Source organism: Podarcis bocagei, assembly GCF_964188305.1.
Source record: "Podarcis bocagei genome assembly, chromosome: 1".
Lineage (NCBI taxonomy): Eukaryota > Metazoa > Chordata > Lepidosauria > Squamata > Lacertidae > Podarcis > Podarcis bocagei.
This window is the reverse complement of record NC_138125.1, coordinates 128,580,652-128,598,165: the sequence shown is the minus strand read 5'-3', so window position 1 is coordinate 128,598,165 and position 17,514 is coordinate 128,580,652. Positions and strand designations below refer to the sequence as shown.

Sequence of the window (17,514 nt, the reverse complement as noted above, 5' to 3'; positions counted from 1 at the left end):
AAAGTCCCACTACTTTGAATGGGAACTAAGTGTAAATAACTTTCTCTAGATCCATACCTTAGTATGTAATGGTTCAACATTAGTTTAGCTTCAGTAAGAACCCTTTACAGAACTGCTATAACTCTTACAGCAATTGTACAAAACAACATTGCTATTAGGTAGGCTAGGTCCTTTTGAAAAAGTGGAATTTTAAAGTTATGAGTCAGGGAAGCAAGAGAGCAGCAGAACTGGAAGTTGTCAATTATATTTAAAAAATTGTTTTCATTATTATTTAGCAGAGTAATGGCACTTTGTAGTTCTAAATATCATAGTCTTTATTCTCTCTAAAAATAACCTATTGTTTCTACTCCTCCCAACCTTCCTCTCCAATGTAATGAACCCAAAATGCCAGAGTTGGGAGACAGAACTTAACAGCTTTTTCTTAGATTAATAACCTGCACATTTCCAGATCAATGTACAAGGGATATAAGGGCAAAATTTCCCCTTTTGCTGTTGATGTATACACAAGACTGTCCAAAACATGATGAATACTTTTCTTTAGAATAAGAAATGCAATTTAAAGCAGTGATCTACAGCGTAAACGCCAAATATTGCCCACACACCAGTCACATGCATTCAAAATTAGTTTCAATTGTACGAGTTCCCAGATTATTAGAGGGAAGAGGATTCCACCTCTCCCCTTACATTAGCTAGATGAAATAGTCACAACTGCAATAGATTAATCAAAATATAGGCAGTGAATTGTTACCCTTCTGGGAGATAGGACTGCCAAAAACGCCATTGTTTGGGCAAAGGTTTAAAGAGGATTCAGTCACCTATGTTTCCTGCAGCCATTGGCTCTGTTCCTGGCATATTTTTCTGGAGAACATTCTGTATTTACCGCAGATATCCGAGTCTATTCTGTGACTAAATTTAGTCACACCACAGCAAGCGGCCTCTCTTCATCTGCAGTTTCTTGTTCATTTCAAAGAATATCAACTTACAAAAATAGCTTCTTTTAAAAGGAGCAGTGCTGAATAGCAATTTCTGGGTAAGCCTGTGTGCTCCTTTTCTACTTCTCACTTATTTTGAACATAATTCATCTTTCAGGAAGTCCTGGCATATAGGCAAATCAACCCTGTGTCCTGGACGGGGAAGACATGTAACATGAAATATGGCTACAACGCCATTAAAAGTGCATTGTAACCTACACTGTCTACTTACAGCCCACTCTTTCGGAGGAGGCAACAACTTGGAAAACGTGCATGTCTCAATTGCTGAACGTGAAGTGTTTGGGGAGGAAGAATAGAGGATGGTAGAGAGGGAGCACTGCTCTCGTTTTCATGACAAAGTGCATTCAGACAGCCACCAGGAGCAATGGCAGCGTTTCCCTCCCTCGGAATTGATTGCACTAACTCAGAGGTCCAAAGTCCTATTAGAATCTCTGAGGCACTCCTGGTTCTAAGAGACAAAAAGTCACAGTCCAGTAGTCTTTGCAGAACTGTAGATTGAGAAAGCTAACCCGTTTCTATTTCTCAAAAATAGCCAAAGCTTCATTTTCATAGGGATCACATTCACCATTTCCTCCGATCTTCTCAAAACTCACAGTGTTGAAATGGGACTGATCAGCCTACAATGGATTGCACATCACCCAAGGAGAAAGGAAGGCATGGAAAAGGCATAAAGTACATCTTATACTTGCTTCACAACAACATTTAGGGAGGGCAAGGGCGGGGGGGGGGATTGGAACATGAGGTTTTATTGCTGTTTCAGTACAAAATATAGTATGACATCTAAAATGAATTGAACAAGATCACAAAAGCCAGGATTTTCACACTATAGGATGATGGTTGCTGTTGTTGCTCAACGAGGAATTGGGTAAAAGGGGAAAGTGGAGGAAGGACAACGAAGTTAAACCTGGGATATGAGTTGCATATTGAAACTTGGGGATCGGGACTGCTTGGTCAGAGGAGCTCCTGGCGAGATGACATCTTTGCCATTTCCAGCTTGGCCTAAGCGGTCCTCCTGTAGACTAATGGTCGAAAACCGATTGGTGTTGCCAGCTGCTAAGTTAGTAACACCCTCACCGCCAATACCAACTCCTGAACCCCCTTGACTGCCATTCACATAGTCAAATGATTTACTGGAAGAAGCACTAGCAGTCCGAATCAGGCTCACGCTATTGGCTTTTGGCACCACCTGCCCAGCAGGCAGGCTCAGGTGTTTCTTTGTAGGAGTCATTTCAATTGCATCTGTACTGAGGTCAATAGACTGGTTCAGATACTGCTTACGGGCAGATTCTCGAGGGCTCTCCGTGGATTTAGTAGGTGTTGAAATCTCCTTATCCTTGGCTGAACGCCCAGTCACTCCTTTCCTTAAGCTGCCCCTTTGAGATGTGGATGAAAGTTTGGCTCCAACTGGCTGGCTGCTCAGGGATGCCCCAGATGAAAATCCTTCATCAGCATCATTAAGATTCACAGATTCTTCTCTTCCATTGACACCCTCACCATCTAAAAACCCAAAAGAAATCAGATTGAAAAACAAAACCATCATGGTACAAATTTTACAACATTTCTACGACTGCACCTAGAACATTTCTTCACAAATTTGTGTTTTATTCTGTGACCTAACTCTCCTAATAAACATGGTTAGGATTGAAAACACAATATATATTTTTTCTGTTAAAGCCCAGAAGATCCATATAAGGCTGAAGTCTTGAAACACACTTACTCAGAGGGATTACTTCTGAGTAAACATTATTAGAATTGTTCTGGGTGGCTACAATTTCCAACAAATTACATTCCATTGATAATACTCTGCATCCTACTTAAATTTTCAATGGTTATGGCCAAACTAGACATTCAGTGGGCATAATTGCATTTAACATGTTTCTTTTCCCTTCTAAACAGCAGTTGTGATGGGCCAACTGAGATTCAGACCAAGGCACACAGGAAGAGGGGAGTTTAATCCTTCCCTTCGCCATAGTCACGATGAAAATCACCAGAGGAAGCATCAGCTTTCAGTGGGAAGGGAGTTTCTTAGAAGGACAAAATAGACACAAGAAATACAATCACACATTTACCAGCACACCTAGTTAGGCCCTTAAAAGCTACTACCAATACAATAGAGCACTTTTACCCAAGTTATCAAAGTCCTTCATGTAATATTCCTGATCTTAGAATTGTTTCTTATATCAATGACACTGTAGTGCTACTTCCAACACATAAGCATCTAAAAATGGAATGTGAAGATGAAGGTACATAACCAGCTTGAACAGGTACCAACACTTTGAGATACCCAGTGCAGCCTGGCAATATCTGCTTCTCTCTCTCTCTCAAGGCTAGTTATAAATTCATTCATTAGATATGATAGAGGAAGTCACTGGCTCCGTACGTCAAGACTGAACTGAACAGATCCACACCTCCTAGTGGGAGTCAGAACAAACCTATGCACTCAGTTGTGAAATTTTCAGCCATGTTCCTGGTACAATCAGTTCTTATGAGGTGGTCCAAGAGCTGCCTTGGACATTTTCAAGGTAACAGCTGTTCCAAGCAACTAGTATTTTAATGTTGTATTTTAATCTTGTTTTTAAGTTGTATTCATTCAGCTTGTTTTTATCATTGCTTGTTAGCCGCCCTGAGCCCGGCCTTGGCTGGGGAAGGCAGGGTATAAATAAAAATAAAAAGAATTATTATTATTATAGTAAACCTGGCTCCTGCCAGGACCCACAGCAACCCCGCTGAAGATGAGGCAGCAAATGCCTCCAGGACTGGGAGGGCATACTGAAATACCATCTCTTCCAGAAAAGAGATTATGGGAAAAGAGAGTACTGTCCTTATAGGACTTATGTGTTGAAGAAATGTTTTGGTGCCATTAATATAAGAATGCATGCTATGTGTTTTGCTTTTGTGAATTTTAGTGAGGGTTTTTTTTAAAATATATATATATATAGCAAACAGGAAAATGGAAAAGATTTAGGAAACAAAAGCAAAATGACACGGATTAGATGCTGACTGGCCAGTTTATCCTCCGTATTCATTCTTCCTGAAAGCAATATTATCGTTCCAGATGTGCGTGACTTAAGGTAGAATCTCACTATATTGTCGTTTCTATGAAAGTGCCATTGTAAATACTTTTATGGGGCTACTGCTAAACCTTTTCAAAGCAACTTGACTCGCTACATGATTTGCCTGTTGTGCCAACACTAACTGCTGGAAACATGCAACACTGGCATGAAACCTCCATTTGAGGCAATCCACATGGTGAGCAGTTTTCAACTGTCAGTGCTATAAGTGTGGAATTAGTGCCATATGGAAGCATCTCCAGCCTCATCTCCATCTAGATGGGTAATAAGAAGAATTGCCACCTTTGGGAGCATTCCTGCATCATCCATACTGCAGTAGCCTTCTGTAGCTGTTGTTGTAGCTTCCAACCCACTAACTGGAAATCACTGCCCTAACTCAATTTTCATAATTATGCAACAGTCCTCAGTTTTATCAAGTGGTTCCTAATATATCCTGTCTTTCATCTCTTCTCCTCGGTAAGATTACCATATTGGCAGATTTTTAAATCTAGTATTAAATTCAACTGTCAAGGAACACACAACATTTTACACGCTGAAGGGGTATTTTCTGTTCTTTTCTAAGCAGAATTTATTCAACTCGTCTTTATAAATATTAACATAACATTGCCCTGCGAAACGCAACAAAATTAGAAAGCAGCCTGTCGCACATTTCCATACAGTGCTTCCCATATATCAAAGAGGACATTTAAAGAAAACGAGTCACTCTGCACATGGTATTATTTACACATACAAATACAAAAGCCATTTAATACATACCTAGAACAGAACATCCTGAAAACAAAAGCACCCCTTTATCAGACGCAACATTTATATTCTTTGAGATCATCATGCAAAGCCAGATGACAGTGCATTTGGTTCAACAGCAGCAGCTGCCACCAACGCCACCTCTCTCAAGCCTTTCTTATCCTAATGGATATTGTGAAAGTTGCATGGAGAAGCTCCAGAACTACATGGCCAAAGTTCTCCATAGGTGCAACTGAAGTCTCGTGATAATTTTGCAATGTACTCAAAATTAAATGGTTTGAACCTGCAAGATGGGAGACCTGCAACAATAATTGAGGAATTAAGACCATGAAGTATCCATTCCGCTTGGAGAAAAGAGTCAAGAGAGGCTCGGTGGGAGCTTTTGGGAGGCTACCACCATGCAGAGGCCCAAGCAGCTCAGCAGTGCTCAAGAGTGAAAAACAGACAAGACAACATGCAGGGTAGTACCTTTCAAGCCAGAACCCAGACACTCCAGTGAGGTTTCTGAGCAATTTGCTTAACTAAGTTACTATTCAGTATCCACCCTCCTACTTCCTTTCTGGCCTCAATCAAAACAAGGAAGCACAGCTTTCTTCTCCCACAGAAAATGAAAAACAAAAGTTATTTAACAAAGCCTAGAGAGGCAGCAAAATGTTTGTCACAACAATAAAACAAAAAAATCAGAAGCATGTAGCGGGGGCCAGTTTTTGTCATACTGAAATATTTTTATTTTTGACTCTCCACACTATCACCTTCTGGCTTTTTTTGTCCAATGGCCACAAACCACTACCCAAAACCTGCTGTCAATATCACACCTTTCCATACAGACATTACTATTCCACTTCTTGTTAACTTGCAGTACAGTGGTAGCTCGGCTTTCAAATGTAATCTGTTCCAGAAGATCGTTTGAGTTCTGATACATTCAAAAACCGGAAACTCAATAGCTGACAGCTAGGCCTCAGGATCTTGTACTCAACAGAAGCTGAATGGCATATTCAACTTCCGAGGCATGTTCGAAAACCGAAACATTTGCTTCCAGGTTTACGGCATTTGAAAACCGAAATATTCGTCAATGGAGACGTTTGAAAACCAAGGTACCACTGTATATGGAAAACTGACATAGCTTCATTTCACAGAAACCCAAGTCTTCCACCTACCATTCTTCGTAATTAAAAATGTGGAATATTAGAAATTTGCATAGCCAAGAAACAGTATTTACTAGTTGTATTTTTTGCAAGACCAACATCACCAATAAAGACCACAAAAACGAAAACTCACATTACAAACAGGATTATTATTATTATTTTTACCCAAGCCCAAACCCGTTTCACCCCAGAACATCACTGAAAAACAGCTTTGCTCAGCCTGAACAAAAAGTCAACCTCAAGTTTTCTCTGCTTGGAGCCATGCTCCCATATTCTTCCCTCCATTTGCCATTAACCGTGATAGGGTGATGCACACTCCAAATAAAAAGTCACGTGGTATAACACTGAAGGTCTTTAAAAATAAGACGGGTTTTTAAAAATGTGAGTGCCACATACTTAGCGACCATTTTTCAAAAGAAGATACTCAGCATGTGAGGATTTCTCAGCATCCTTCTGGCCATGCACATGCAATGTTTTAGTTAGTACAACAAAAAACAGACTAGTTGGGACAAATGGAGAAAGGTTGAGGCTCTTATTTACTGAGCATGCTCAAACTCGTTCTGCACCACGAGCTAATTCTAAAATTGCTCAACACTTCCATAATTTTCTACTGATGCCTAAGGTCTTGCCTTTCCTTTACATTTGATGCAACAAAACATTAACTCTAGAAATATTTTGAATGTTAACCTTCCTTACGGCAACTGCAACGCATGTGCAGTACATAGCCTGCAAGTACAACGTCACAAAAGATATGACTTGAGTCATCAGCCATGCCAAAAAGGCTGCACCAAATATAGAAAGGGGTCTTCACACAAACAGGTTCAGATGACCTGAGGAATAGCAAAATATATTCATATAACTGTACAGCAAATTAAGCATCCCTCCATCAGGACCAAAGGGACTGTAGACTGATCATATCAACTACATAAAAAGAGAACCTCTTCCTTCAAGAGAACAAGATAATATCTTGTCTAAATAAAAAGGCACTAATGGCCTGAAGGATACCACTGTATTAGGCTATGTTTTTCACAAAGATTAGGCTGCACCTACCAGGACAACCTGGTATGAGACACAATCTCATAACTAGAATTTAATTCAACTTTAGGACATAGCTGGTCACTCACACAGTTCTCATGACCAGAAGATTAAAACAATCAAGCAAATTGGAAACACAGCAAGTGAAGTGTTATGCAAAAGATGCTTGATGAGAGAAAAAAAACCTTTAGAAATTTCTTTAATTAAATATTTTCTTAACTGAAATCGGGGTAAAATAAAAATTGCATACCCTAAATGGATTCCAGATTTACAAAATGATTTTGGCCTGTTTACTTGGTGCATTCACTTATTCTGATTATTCTGATTATTATTATTATTGAGTTAACATGCTCAGTAACAGGGTGTTTCCAAGCAATCCCAAAGTTATTGTGTGTGGCGCTTTGCCTTATTTTAGCCATGCCAAGCTAAGTGTCAGAAAGAGGTTTGAGTTGCATAGTACTGGAAAAGTTAGTTCCAAACCTGGTGCTAAGCATAAAAGGGATATGTGTGTTAGAAGCGGAAGAGAATACACCTTGGGATAGTGGAAACACACTCCAGAATGAAAAGGATTTCTGCTTGGGGATAAGGAGCAAGGACCCTCCTCCAGCAACTGCCTTACTGACTTCTGCCTCATCTCTGTCCTACCCTCTGTTGTGGCTGCTGCCAGGTTGGGCTCCGGTGAGCCATGCTCAGGGGTCCTGAGCACCAGCACGTCCCCCTCTTGCTTGCGTTTGATCCCTAGGTCTGTGGAGCCGTGTAGGATCGGAGATCCGGGAATGCTCAAGTCAGCATCGCTTGAGAAGTCAAAGCCATCTGGGATTCAACATATAATATTTTAGTGCTTTTCTACTCTTTCCCTAAACATTCCGCCCCAGGCAGGGAAACGAAGGTTTTGCATAGACATGGAACACAACAATAATGCTATCTGCACTTTACTAGGCAGAGAGCAGCAGGACACCATATAAATAGACGTGCTGTAGACAAAGAGACCAGCATACAACATATCAATGCTAAGGACACACATGACCAAGGATTTGCGAAATGGTAATACTGGTTTTAGGGTCAGGAAACCAGAATAGAAAGAAACACCAGAGTATCAGCAGAAGGAAGCTTAATGGAGAGAAGAATTCCATTTTTAAAGTTTGCCTATTATGCTTTTCTACTCTAATATATGTAGCAATAAAAGCATTAAAATAATGTAATTTGAAAATAAACACAATTCTAAAGTAAACATAATGCATGAAAAGTAATTATAATAGATATTTTTTAAATTTCAACTTTATGTTTGTTTTAGAACCAGTCTTAATTAGAAAGCTGCTCATCATTAAGAATAATGAGAAAAGTCCAAAATTGGCTCAACAAACAAACTGACATTCACCAATAAGGTTTTTGTTTTGTTTTTTCAAATTTAGGGCCTGAAAATATAGTTCTGGGGACAGTACATATTATGTAAACTTGGTGAAAGTTCTATCTAAGCTTCTTAGTATTTCTTAAATGTCAGTCATAAATTTTGTCAATGAAAACCATATTAGTTTTATAGTTATGAATCCTCTCACTCCAAGCTCTATTATTATTTTGACATTGCTTCCCCTTTTTCAAAGTTTTTTACATTCCAAAATTGCACTCCTGGAATGTGAAACATTCAAAATTCCAAATTTTCAGAGATACTATGTGGCTGCATACTACAAACTGCAAATGAGCATATTTTCAAGCCACAGGAGTATGTTTTAAGACTGTTTTAGAGATATGATCTAACTAACAAAATATGGAAAAGGATGTCAGAACTTCATTATGTTCTAGCCCTGCAAAAACAAACAAACTGTACCATAGGATACCACTTAAATCACTTAAACCCTTCTAGGTTCCCCAGAACATAAAGTAAGGATACTGACCTCCTTACAGGATATCATGATTATATGTTTACACATGCAGTGGACAGAAATTGATCACAACTATCTATATTGCAGAAACCAATGTTAACATTCACGATCAGAGACCAGTTTGTAGCAATGGAGGTGAAGAATGCTATGCTACATTAATAGCTTAACACCGGAAAGAATTACCTTCTCTTCTCCAGCGATGTCGGCGGATTGAAGCTGTTGTAATGGCAGTCCGAGAAATCCTCGGCACAGTTGGAGTAACCTCCACCTTCAACACCTTCTGTCCTCCTTGTGATGCATCAGGAGCATCAAAGGGCAACGAATTCTTCATAGCATTTGCAACCTATGGCAACAGTAAAACGCTGCACAAATTTGCTCTTAACAAGTGGATTAACACCCCCCAAAAACAGAACAAACTGGAAAAGGAGCCAGGAGCATTACATAAATTTAACTGCAACCCCAGGACACTCAAATCTATTTCTTAAGTAAGAGAAAACCAGAGAAGGAAGACAGTTCTAAAAGAAAAGAAAATTCCGTAATAAAGTAGTTTAGGAGAAAACTGACAAGTGTTTGAAATGAGGATGGCATTACTCCTATTATTATTAGTAGTAGTATTATTAAATGAGACAAATCAATTGAGTTACTTTTCTGTTGGGCTCATTGTTTAGTCAGAAACAAAAGCTGAATTCAAATATAAATCCACCTACAGGTTTTATAGCATAGCTGGTCTCAGAAACAGGCCAGCAGTAGGTTAAATTTTTCAGTTGAATTTTCAATCTAGTAGTGCATTTAGTCATCCCCTAAATGAAATCATGGTTCCAATAATTCACCAGGTAAGAGGCATTATGGTGTTCAGAAGCATGCAATTAAATGTTCCAGCCAATAACGTTTCATCAAATGAGCTATGTAATCAAATCTATTCAAAAGATGAAAATTGCATTTCTTTTCTGCCTATAAATGAACCCACAGTACTCCGCTGCAAAATGGCTAGTACTTAAATGCTATAAAACACACACACACATTTATTTGAGTTAGTTTTTAGACTGCTGCATGAGTATCAGACTTCAATATTATTACGTTACCTTTTAGGAAGTACATCCTGAACTGGCTCTCTGCCTCTAATCTTTACAGAAATCAGCAACTAACAGCCCTGGCTCAAATCTGTTGCCCCATGGCCCAATTCTCTGTGAATGTCATCTGTCTGAAGGCAGCCCTGTATAGGGGAGTTTTTAATGTTGGGTGTCTTACTGTGTTTTAATTTGTCAGAAGCTGCCCAGAGTGGCTGGGGCAACCCAGTCAGATGGGTAGTATATAAAGAAATTGTTGCTGTTGTTACGTTCTTTTTCTACATTCACAGACAAAGGTGCAGATCTCTTGTTTCGTTATCAATTTTATTTTTATTTATGTCTAGTAGAGGCCAAGTACTTCAGCAGTTTTTATCGTTCAATATTCATATGTCATCTGCCAAAGGGTATACGCAGAGAGACCATTCCTTAGTCCAATCAATTAATATACAGAGTCACATATATAAAAACCAGGAGGGGGAAAATAGAACTTTATAGCATGATTGGGAACTGAAGCAGAAATTACATCAAAAGGAGAAAACAAGACAAGGTGGACTCACGAAAGATATAAACTGTTGCTTACCATTCCAATATCTAATCTTTTGGAGCGCTATTTTTTCAGCTACTGCCAACACAAGTTAATATACTGTTAACCGACTAGAACAGCCTTCTCCAGCCTTTGCAGGTGCTTTGGACTATAACTCCCATGATTCCTATTCTGCATGGCCAATGCTCAAGGATGTTGGGACTTATAGTCTAACAGGACATGGCGGGGACTAGGTTGGGGAGGTCAAGGAGTCATCAAATTAACTACAGATCCACAGTTGTTTTAGTCTTGTTTTCCTTAAATAGCAGCCCCTTATGCTGCACGGCAAACTCATTTTGAAAACATGAGAGATAGGAGAAGTGGGAAAATACTATCTGTACTATGGCTGTACAAGAAACCCACTGGCACAAATCTCTTGGGTTGGAATGAACAGATTTCAGGAACGGTGAATTACAAAATGGAGACGGTGGGGAGACACTCACAAAATGGCAACGTGAAAGCATTGGGCTTTATTTCGTTTTACTAAGACAGGCTCGAAATACAAACACAATGTGTGTGCAAGAACAGTCATTCTAGGTCTCCCTCATATGAACCTCGTGATACAAGATCATGGTTCTGCCCATCACAAACGTGTGATGTGACAACGAGACATAATACAGAGTGGTTAACCTCTGTCTGGCCAGGGGGCTTGTTCTGTCACCAGAAGATTTTTATTTTTTTATGGCCCCCAAGACTCTACCAGCAGGGAAAAAAGAAACAGAAATGTGAAGGAAAACAACGTTGGGGTGAACGGAGATATTTAAACATCTAGCTCAGAATCTGAGTGGAGATGGTTATCAGACTGATCACTTGATGAGCAGAGAGGGGATGCTAACCTCCAGATCAGCTGAGAAGGGGAGACTATGCTCCTGTGTACATAATGCATATACATCTGCGCATGGCATGCTGCCACCAGAGGGTTGGCCACTCCTCAGGCCAAAAGAGGTTGCTATTCCTCCCCACCATGGCATAGCCAAAGTGCACATTTGCATGATTCACAAAGGAGTTCTTTGGTCAAGCATGCTGGGAGAACACCAGTCACTGATCCACCTCCACTCTTCCCCCAGTCAACTAGCATTTTGCTGAATGCCGCCATACATGAAGCCGAGCAACTCTTTGGTTCTCAGCCCTGCTTGGGAAGGCTTAATACATACAGCTCCATGGCACAGTCAGAACCCCAAAGCACCACTGTTTCTCATGAGACCACTACAAGTAAGGTAAGGTAAAGGATCCCTGGATGGTTAAGTCCAGTCAAAGGTATCTATGGGGTATGGCGCTCATTTCGCTTTTCAGGCCAAGGGAGCTGGTATTTGTCCACAAACAGCTTTCCGGGTCATGTGGCCAGCATGACTAAACCGCTTCTGGCACAACAGGACACCATGACGAGTGCTAAAGTGCACAGAAACGCCATTTACCTTCCTGCCACAGTGGTACCTATTTATCTACTTGCACTGGTATGCTTTCAAACTGCTACGTTGGCAGAAGGTGGGACAAAGCAACAGGAGCTCACCACTGACCTTCCGATTGGCAAGCCCAAGAGGCTCAGTGGTTTAGACCACAGCACCACCCGTGTCCCTACCACACAGACCACTAGAAAAAAGATTAAGCTAGGTCTGAAAGGGTTTGAGCATGTCACACATATGTACACACATATTAATGATATCAATGGATTGCAGTTACTTTTTCCTTACCAACAGTGGCTGAGAAAAAAGTTCAAGCTGGGCTCTGTAAATTATGTCATCTAGTGCTTCTTGGCCAACTTCCCACTGTCCATTATAACTACATATGGATAAAAAGGAAACAAGATGATTCATTATTTTTTCTGAATGTGAGCTTTTCCGCCTATCACTTACCTTCCAAATACAGCCCTCTTTTTGTGTTGCTGTAATTAATTTACTCCAGCAACTAGCTTATTAAAAACTATACATATTATTGACAAATTCATTCTACCTGCACTTCCCCCAATCAGGAGAGTGTCATTAGCACTTCTAACAAAGTTGAAGTTTCCTATAGTTAAAAATATTTTCAACATTTGTTTTAAAGGTAATCTAACTTATATCACTTCATAAAGAGCAATGGAAACCTGTGTATTAAGTACAGTGGTACCTCGGGTTAAGTACTTAATTCGTTCCGGAGGTTCATTCTTAACCTGAAACTGTTCTTAACCTGAAGCACCACTTTAGCTAATGGGGCCTCCCACTGCCGCCGGAGCATGATTTCTGTTCTCATCCTGAAGCAAAGTTCTTAACCTGAAGCACTATTTCTGGGTTAGCAGAGTCTGTAACCTGAAGCGTATGTAAGCCGAGGTACCACTGTACGGTAACGGAGGGTATTTAGGCAAACACATCTCCCTTCAATAGTTTTTACATATACAATTAAGCAAAGTGGCTAAAAAAACACAACTTTTTAAAAGTTATACTGCCACAATGCATCTAAAGCAAGCCAGAAGTGCTATACCTCAGGGTCTAAAGCTGATAGCAATCCTATGCACACTTACCTGAAAGTAAATCCATTTGAATACTATGGGTCTGTCTTCTGAGTAGACATGCATATGATTGCTGTGCTAGGCTGATAAGGTATTTACAAGATGCTAACTAAAATGGCCAGTCTTAGGAAAAAAATAGGTAATAAAGGAGTACTCAGTGCCTCAGCAGCTAGATGACAGGAAAAAGGTAAATATATTCTGATCCAGCTAAAAATAGAGAGCTCTTCCTTGTCCAGACTTTGAATACTTACACAGCATAATAGACACCAGTGAGCAGCTGTACCATGAAGTCAGGATCCAGTACCACTCGGCCACAATCTTCCTTCCAGCATTTCTCATGTTGCCGTGGAAACCCACTCACACAGAGTCTGGCAAAACATTAAGAGCATTTATGAAATCCTGATCTAACGAACATTTTGAGTAAACAAGTTTTCATACTGTCAATTACATATTGTAATCAATTCTAGTTCTAGCTCCCCCCGCCCAAAAAAGCTACTTGACTAAAATGGAAGGGTGATGGGTGGAATCCTTCATTTCCTCCCTATCGCTGGGGAAGATTTTTTTTTTATGGGAATAAATCAAGAAAATGTAATACATAATGACACTTGGGAAGCTAGAGATCAGAAAAATACCTCTCTAATCATAACACAAGGTCAACCCAGTTTCTGTTCCTGGGAAACACCTGAATGAGGAACAAGGAAATTGCCAATCCCCTTCTAACTGACATTCTTACTTTATTGCTCTAAGTCAAGGGTGGGGAATCTATGACGCGCCAGATGCTTTTGGACCCCTGCACCCATCAGCCCTAGCCAGCATGACCAATAAAGGGAAATGGGAACTGGAGCCCAACATCTGGAGGCACTGCTCTAACTGTGGCTAACACACATGTAACAGCTAACTATGGGTAGGCCCAGCACTGGAAATTTGTCATCCCGTCAAATCCAAGACCTTGTATCAATCAAAATGATCAATTTTAACAGAAATGGAACCTAAAGGGATCTGATGGGAGACCATGGAATCCAAATCCATGCTCTCCTATGAGGATCCTTTATGCAGCATGGGTGCCCCTTTCTCACTAAAAGGATCCTAAGAGGGATAGCGGGTGCCAATGACATCATTTCTCTAACCCATACATTTCTTAAAGTAGCAACTTGTCTCATATATGCTATACCCTTAGGGGACAAATGCAGCCCTTCAGACATATCTAACAGTCATGGATTGGTTGGATGCAGTGTAATGATAGTGGGAGAAACCAGCTGGGGAACCCCCAAGGGAATAAGTCTCAGAGCCTGGGAACTGCTGGAGGGAAACCGGGATGCTCCAAAATCTACTTTTGAATACCTAGTAAAAACAGGGTTCTCAAAGTATGTTTAGCAAAAAATGTGATCTCATCCCATTTCCAAGCCTCCCATAAAAAAGAATACACCACCTTAAGTTATCACACACAAAATAGGGTCACAGATTGCTAATCCTGTAAGAAACAGATCTAGGTCTTTAAATTTTAAGTCAAATGTAATGGTAATAACATGTGAGACTTGAACCTTTTCTTTCTTTGCATAACTGTTTTTTTAAAAAAACAAACCTGGGAGAAAACATTTTTCTCAACGATGTCAAGTGTATGATTCTCACCTGGAACCCATCCTGCAAAGTGACTGATAGGAAGAGGCAGGCATATAGACGATTGCAGAGTTGTAACACAGCATAAGAAAACTCAGCACCTCAAACCTAAACACAGAAAAGATGAACATGAGACTGAAAACGGCAGTCTCACCTCTTAAAAAATAGACCCATTAACAGAACTCTCTAACAGGAGAATATTAGCTGAGAGTACACCTCTTTGACTTCATTCTTTTGGGGCTTGGCATAGAAGTGTTGCAAGGCTTAAAAAGCTCAATAGAATAATTGGTTGTTATACAGCCAAAGTGTTAAGCTAAGAGAGGCAACCAGATTCTTCAGTTCCTTTACACAGAGCACCCAAAGTAAAACTAGAAGTCACAGATGTCCTAGAAAGTTTGCATTCAGGTCATGAATTACTAAGGTTTGCAAGGCCTAAAACGGAAAGAATGCTTTTCATGAATAAGGATGCCTCACAAGTGGCCACAAATCAAATACAGTGGTACTTCGAGTTACAAATGCTCCGGGTTACAAACTCTCCTAACCCGGAAGTAGTTGCTCCGGGTTGTGAACTTTGCCCCAGAATGAGAATGGAAATCGCGCGCTGGTGGCGCAGCGGCAGCGGGAGGCCCCATTAGCGAAAGCGCGCCGTAGGTTAAGAACGGTTTCTGTTAAGAGCAGGCCTCTGGAACGAATTAAGTTTGTAACCCAAGGTACTACTGTATATTAAAGTTTAACAATTTAATAATTACACAAACTTCTACAAAGGCATGGGGCACAGTCTAATATCAATTAAATAAAAGCATTCAGAAGAAATTGTATATTATAAGGCACCCATTAGAACAGGCAGGAAGAAATGGCAACCCTTCTAATTTGGCCCACATGGATTTTTTTCCCAAACCACACCACCAGCTGCCAACACACCTATAAAGACGTCAAATGAACAACTGGGAAATTGAAGTGCACTTCTGATAGCTTCTGATTGGTGCTGACAGCAAGTCCCAACGGGACAGGCCAAACTAGGGAGTCCCACACCACAACTGACAGCGCACTTTCAAGGGCTTGCTACAAGCCCGCTTTGTCCATTTCAATCGATTTCAAAGTGCACTGGCACTGTGAGCCCCTCTGAAGGCAAGCTGTCAGTCCTAATCAGCTGATAGGCTTTTAAAGCACACCTTCAAAGGGACTTGCTTTCGGTACCGATCAGCATTGGCCGCAAGCCCTTTTGAATTTGTCACCTGATGCCATGATGACTTCAGGGGATTGACAGGTGGGTGCACCACCACGTTGAAGTGAGTAGGTGAAATTAGGATCCAGCCTGCCAGTCAGAAAAGGATCCCTCACCCCTGCAATAGAACATGCCCACTGTCCAGAGATATCGAACAGTTTCTGCTCTGCTTAACTATCTCAGACTCCAAAACCTGGAAGCAAACTTCTCTTCATATCTTACAAAGATGTTGACAGACTGGTAGTGAACCCTCTGGTGAATCAACTACTTACCTGTTCTGCGCAGTGAATGTTTCTCTTTGAGGGTGAAGGTCGCTATAAACGACTTTGATGAGGTCATGCTGACATAGGGCTCCCTCAGTCAAAGCCATGGATCCAATAGTAGATGGCTGCGGAGAAATGAAACATTAAACTTCAAGGCACCACAGATGTTCAGAAAGGAGAGGAAACATAGGATGGTGGCATTTAAAAGGATCATCCTATTACAATATACCAAGAAGTGTAGAAGGTGCTTTAAGATTTACTTTTTAGAGTTCTCTTAGAATGAAATGCCTAAACTTTTTAAAATTACAACTGCCTGGCAGCACAAGCACACCCTTACCTCATGGTAAATTGATGGCTTGGATAAGGAAGGGATGGTGAAAGATAAAACTTTATTGTTCCCATCTTTGTCAGCAATTTCCTGCAATGAAAAGAAAGATATCGGAAAACCAAGTTACCTTGAATCATAATGCCTTGTTAACAAATGTACATGTCATTAGCCAAGGTTGCTCTGTGGCAAGCAATGTGGCCTTTCAAGTGAAAAACCAGGCCTATATGGAGGCAACCTATCCAGGCAAAAATTGTGGCAGCCTGTTTTCAACAATTTTACTGTTAGTCATTGTAAGCCTTTGCTCAATAGTTCTGCAAGTCCTATGTTGTTTGCTGGTTAATATTTATACCCCACGCGGGTGGGGTATAAACGGGTGGCGGTGTGGGTAAAACCTCAGTGCCTAGGGCTTGCCGATTGCATGGTCAGCGGTTCGAATCCCCGTGGCGGGGTGAGCTCCCGTCTTTTGGTCCCAGCTCCTGCCCACCTAGCAGTTCGAAAGCACCCTTAAGTGCAAGTAGATAAATAGGTACCGCTTTATAGCGGGAAGGTAAACGGCGTTTCCGTGTGCTGCGCTGGTGCCGGCTCGCCAGATGCCGCTTAGTCACGCTGGCCACGTGACCCAGAAGTGTCTCCGGACAGCGCTGGCCCCTGGCCTCTTACGTGAGATGGGCGCACAACCCTAGAGTCGGACACGACTGGCCCATACGGGCAGGGGTACCTTTACCTTTATTTATACCCCACCTTCCCATTTAGTCAGGGCAGCTTACAGCAAATATTAAAAACATTAAAATGGGAGAACAAGCAATTAAACTTTTAAAAGCAGACAGTAGGGAACAATAGATAAAAGTACTCAAGGAGCAGCCCTGTCTTCTTGGTCCAGATCCTGTCACCTGCTCTGCTCCCAGATCTAATGAACAGTGCTGGGTGGGGGGAGTTTTTCCAGGGAAGAGTTGCTCCACTAGAAAGACAAATTCTATGTAAAAAGAAATATATAGCGTGATTAAAAAACTAGCGGCTGGGCTTGCTTCTCCTCTCCTCCCTCCAACTCTTTTTTCCTTGTGTGTCACATCTGTTTAGAT

At 40.9% G+C, this 17,514-nt stretch overlaps 1 protein-coding gene across 2 annotated transcripts in view; it reads right to left on the bottom strand.

Annotated features, from left to right (window-relative positions):
* Nucleotides 1-246: 246 nt before the first annotated feature.
* HYCC2 (hyccin PI4KA lipid kinase complex subunit 2) overlaps nucleotides 247-17,514 on the bottom strand; it is a 47,549-nt gene continuing 30,281 nt past the window's right edge. Inside the window, exons 7-14 of one of the 2 annotated variants that reach the window (XM_081173251.1) lie at nucleotides 16,445-16,525; nucleotides 16,117-16,232; nucleotides 14,632-14,727; nucleotides 13,254-13,370; nucleotides 12,209-12,296; nucleotides 9,051-9,210; nucleotides 7,633-7,800; nucleotides 247-2,489 (exon numbers count right to left, since the gene is read on the bottom strand). In XM_081173251.1, the coding sequence (XP_081029377.1) occupies nucleotides 1,891-2,489; nucleotides 7,633-7,800; nucleotides 9,051-9,210; nucleotides 12,209-12,296; nucleotides 13,254-13,370; nucleotides 14,632-14,727; nucleotides 16,117-16,232; nucleotides 16,445-16,525 (1,425 nt within the window). In that variant the 3' untranslated portion in view covers nucleotides 247-1,890. The remainder of the gene's footprint in view (nucleotides 2,490-7,632; nucleotides 7,801-9,050; nucleotides 9,211-12,208; nucleotides 12,297-13,253; nucleotides 13,371-14,631; nucleotides 14,728-16,116; nucleotides 16,233-16,444; nucleotides 16,526-17,514) is intronic. The other variant, XM_081173252.1, reaches the window with a different exon arrangement.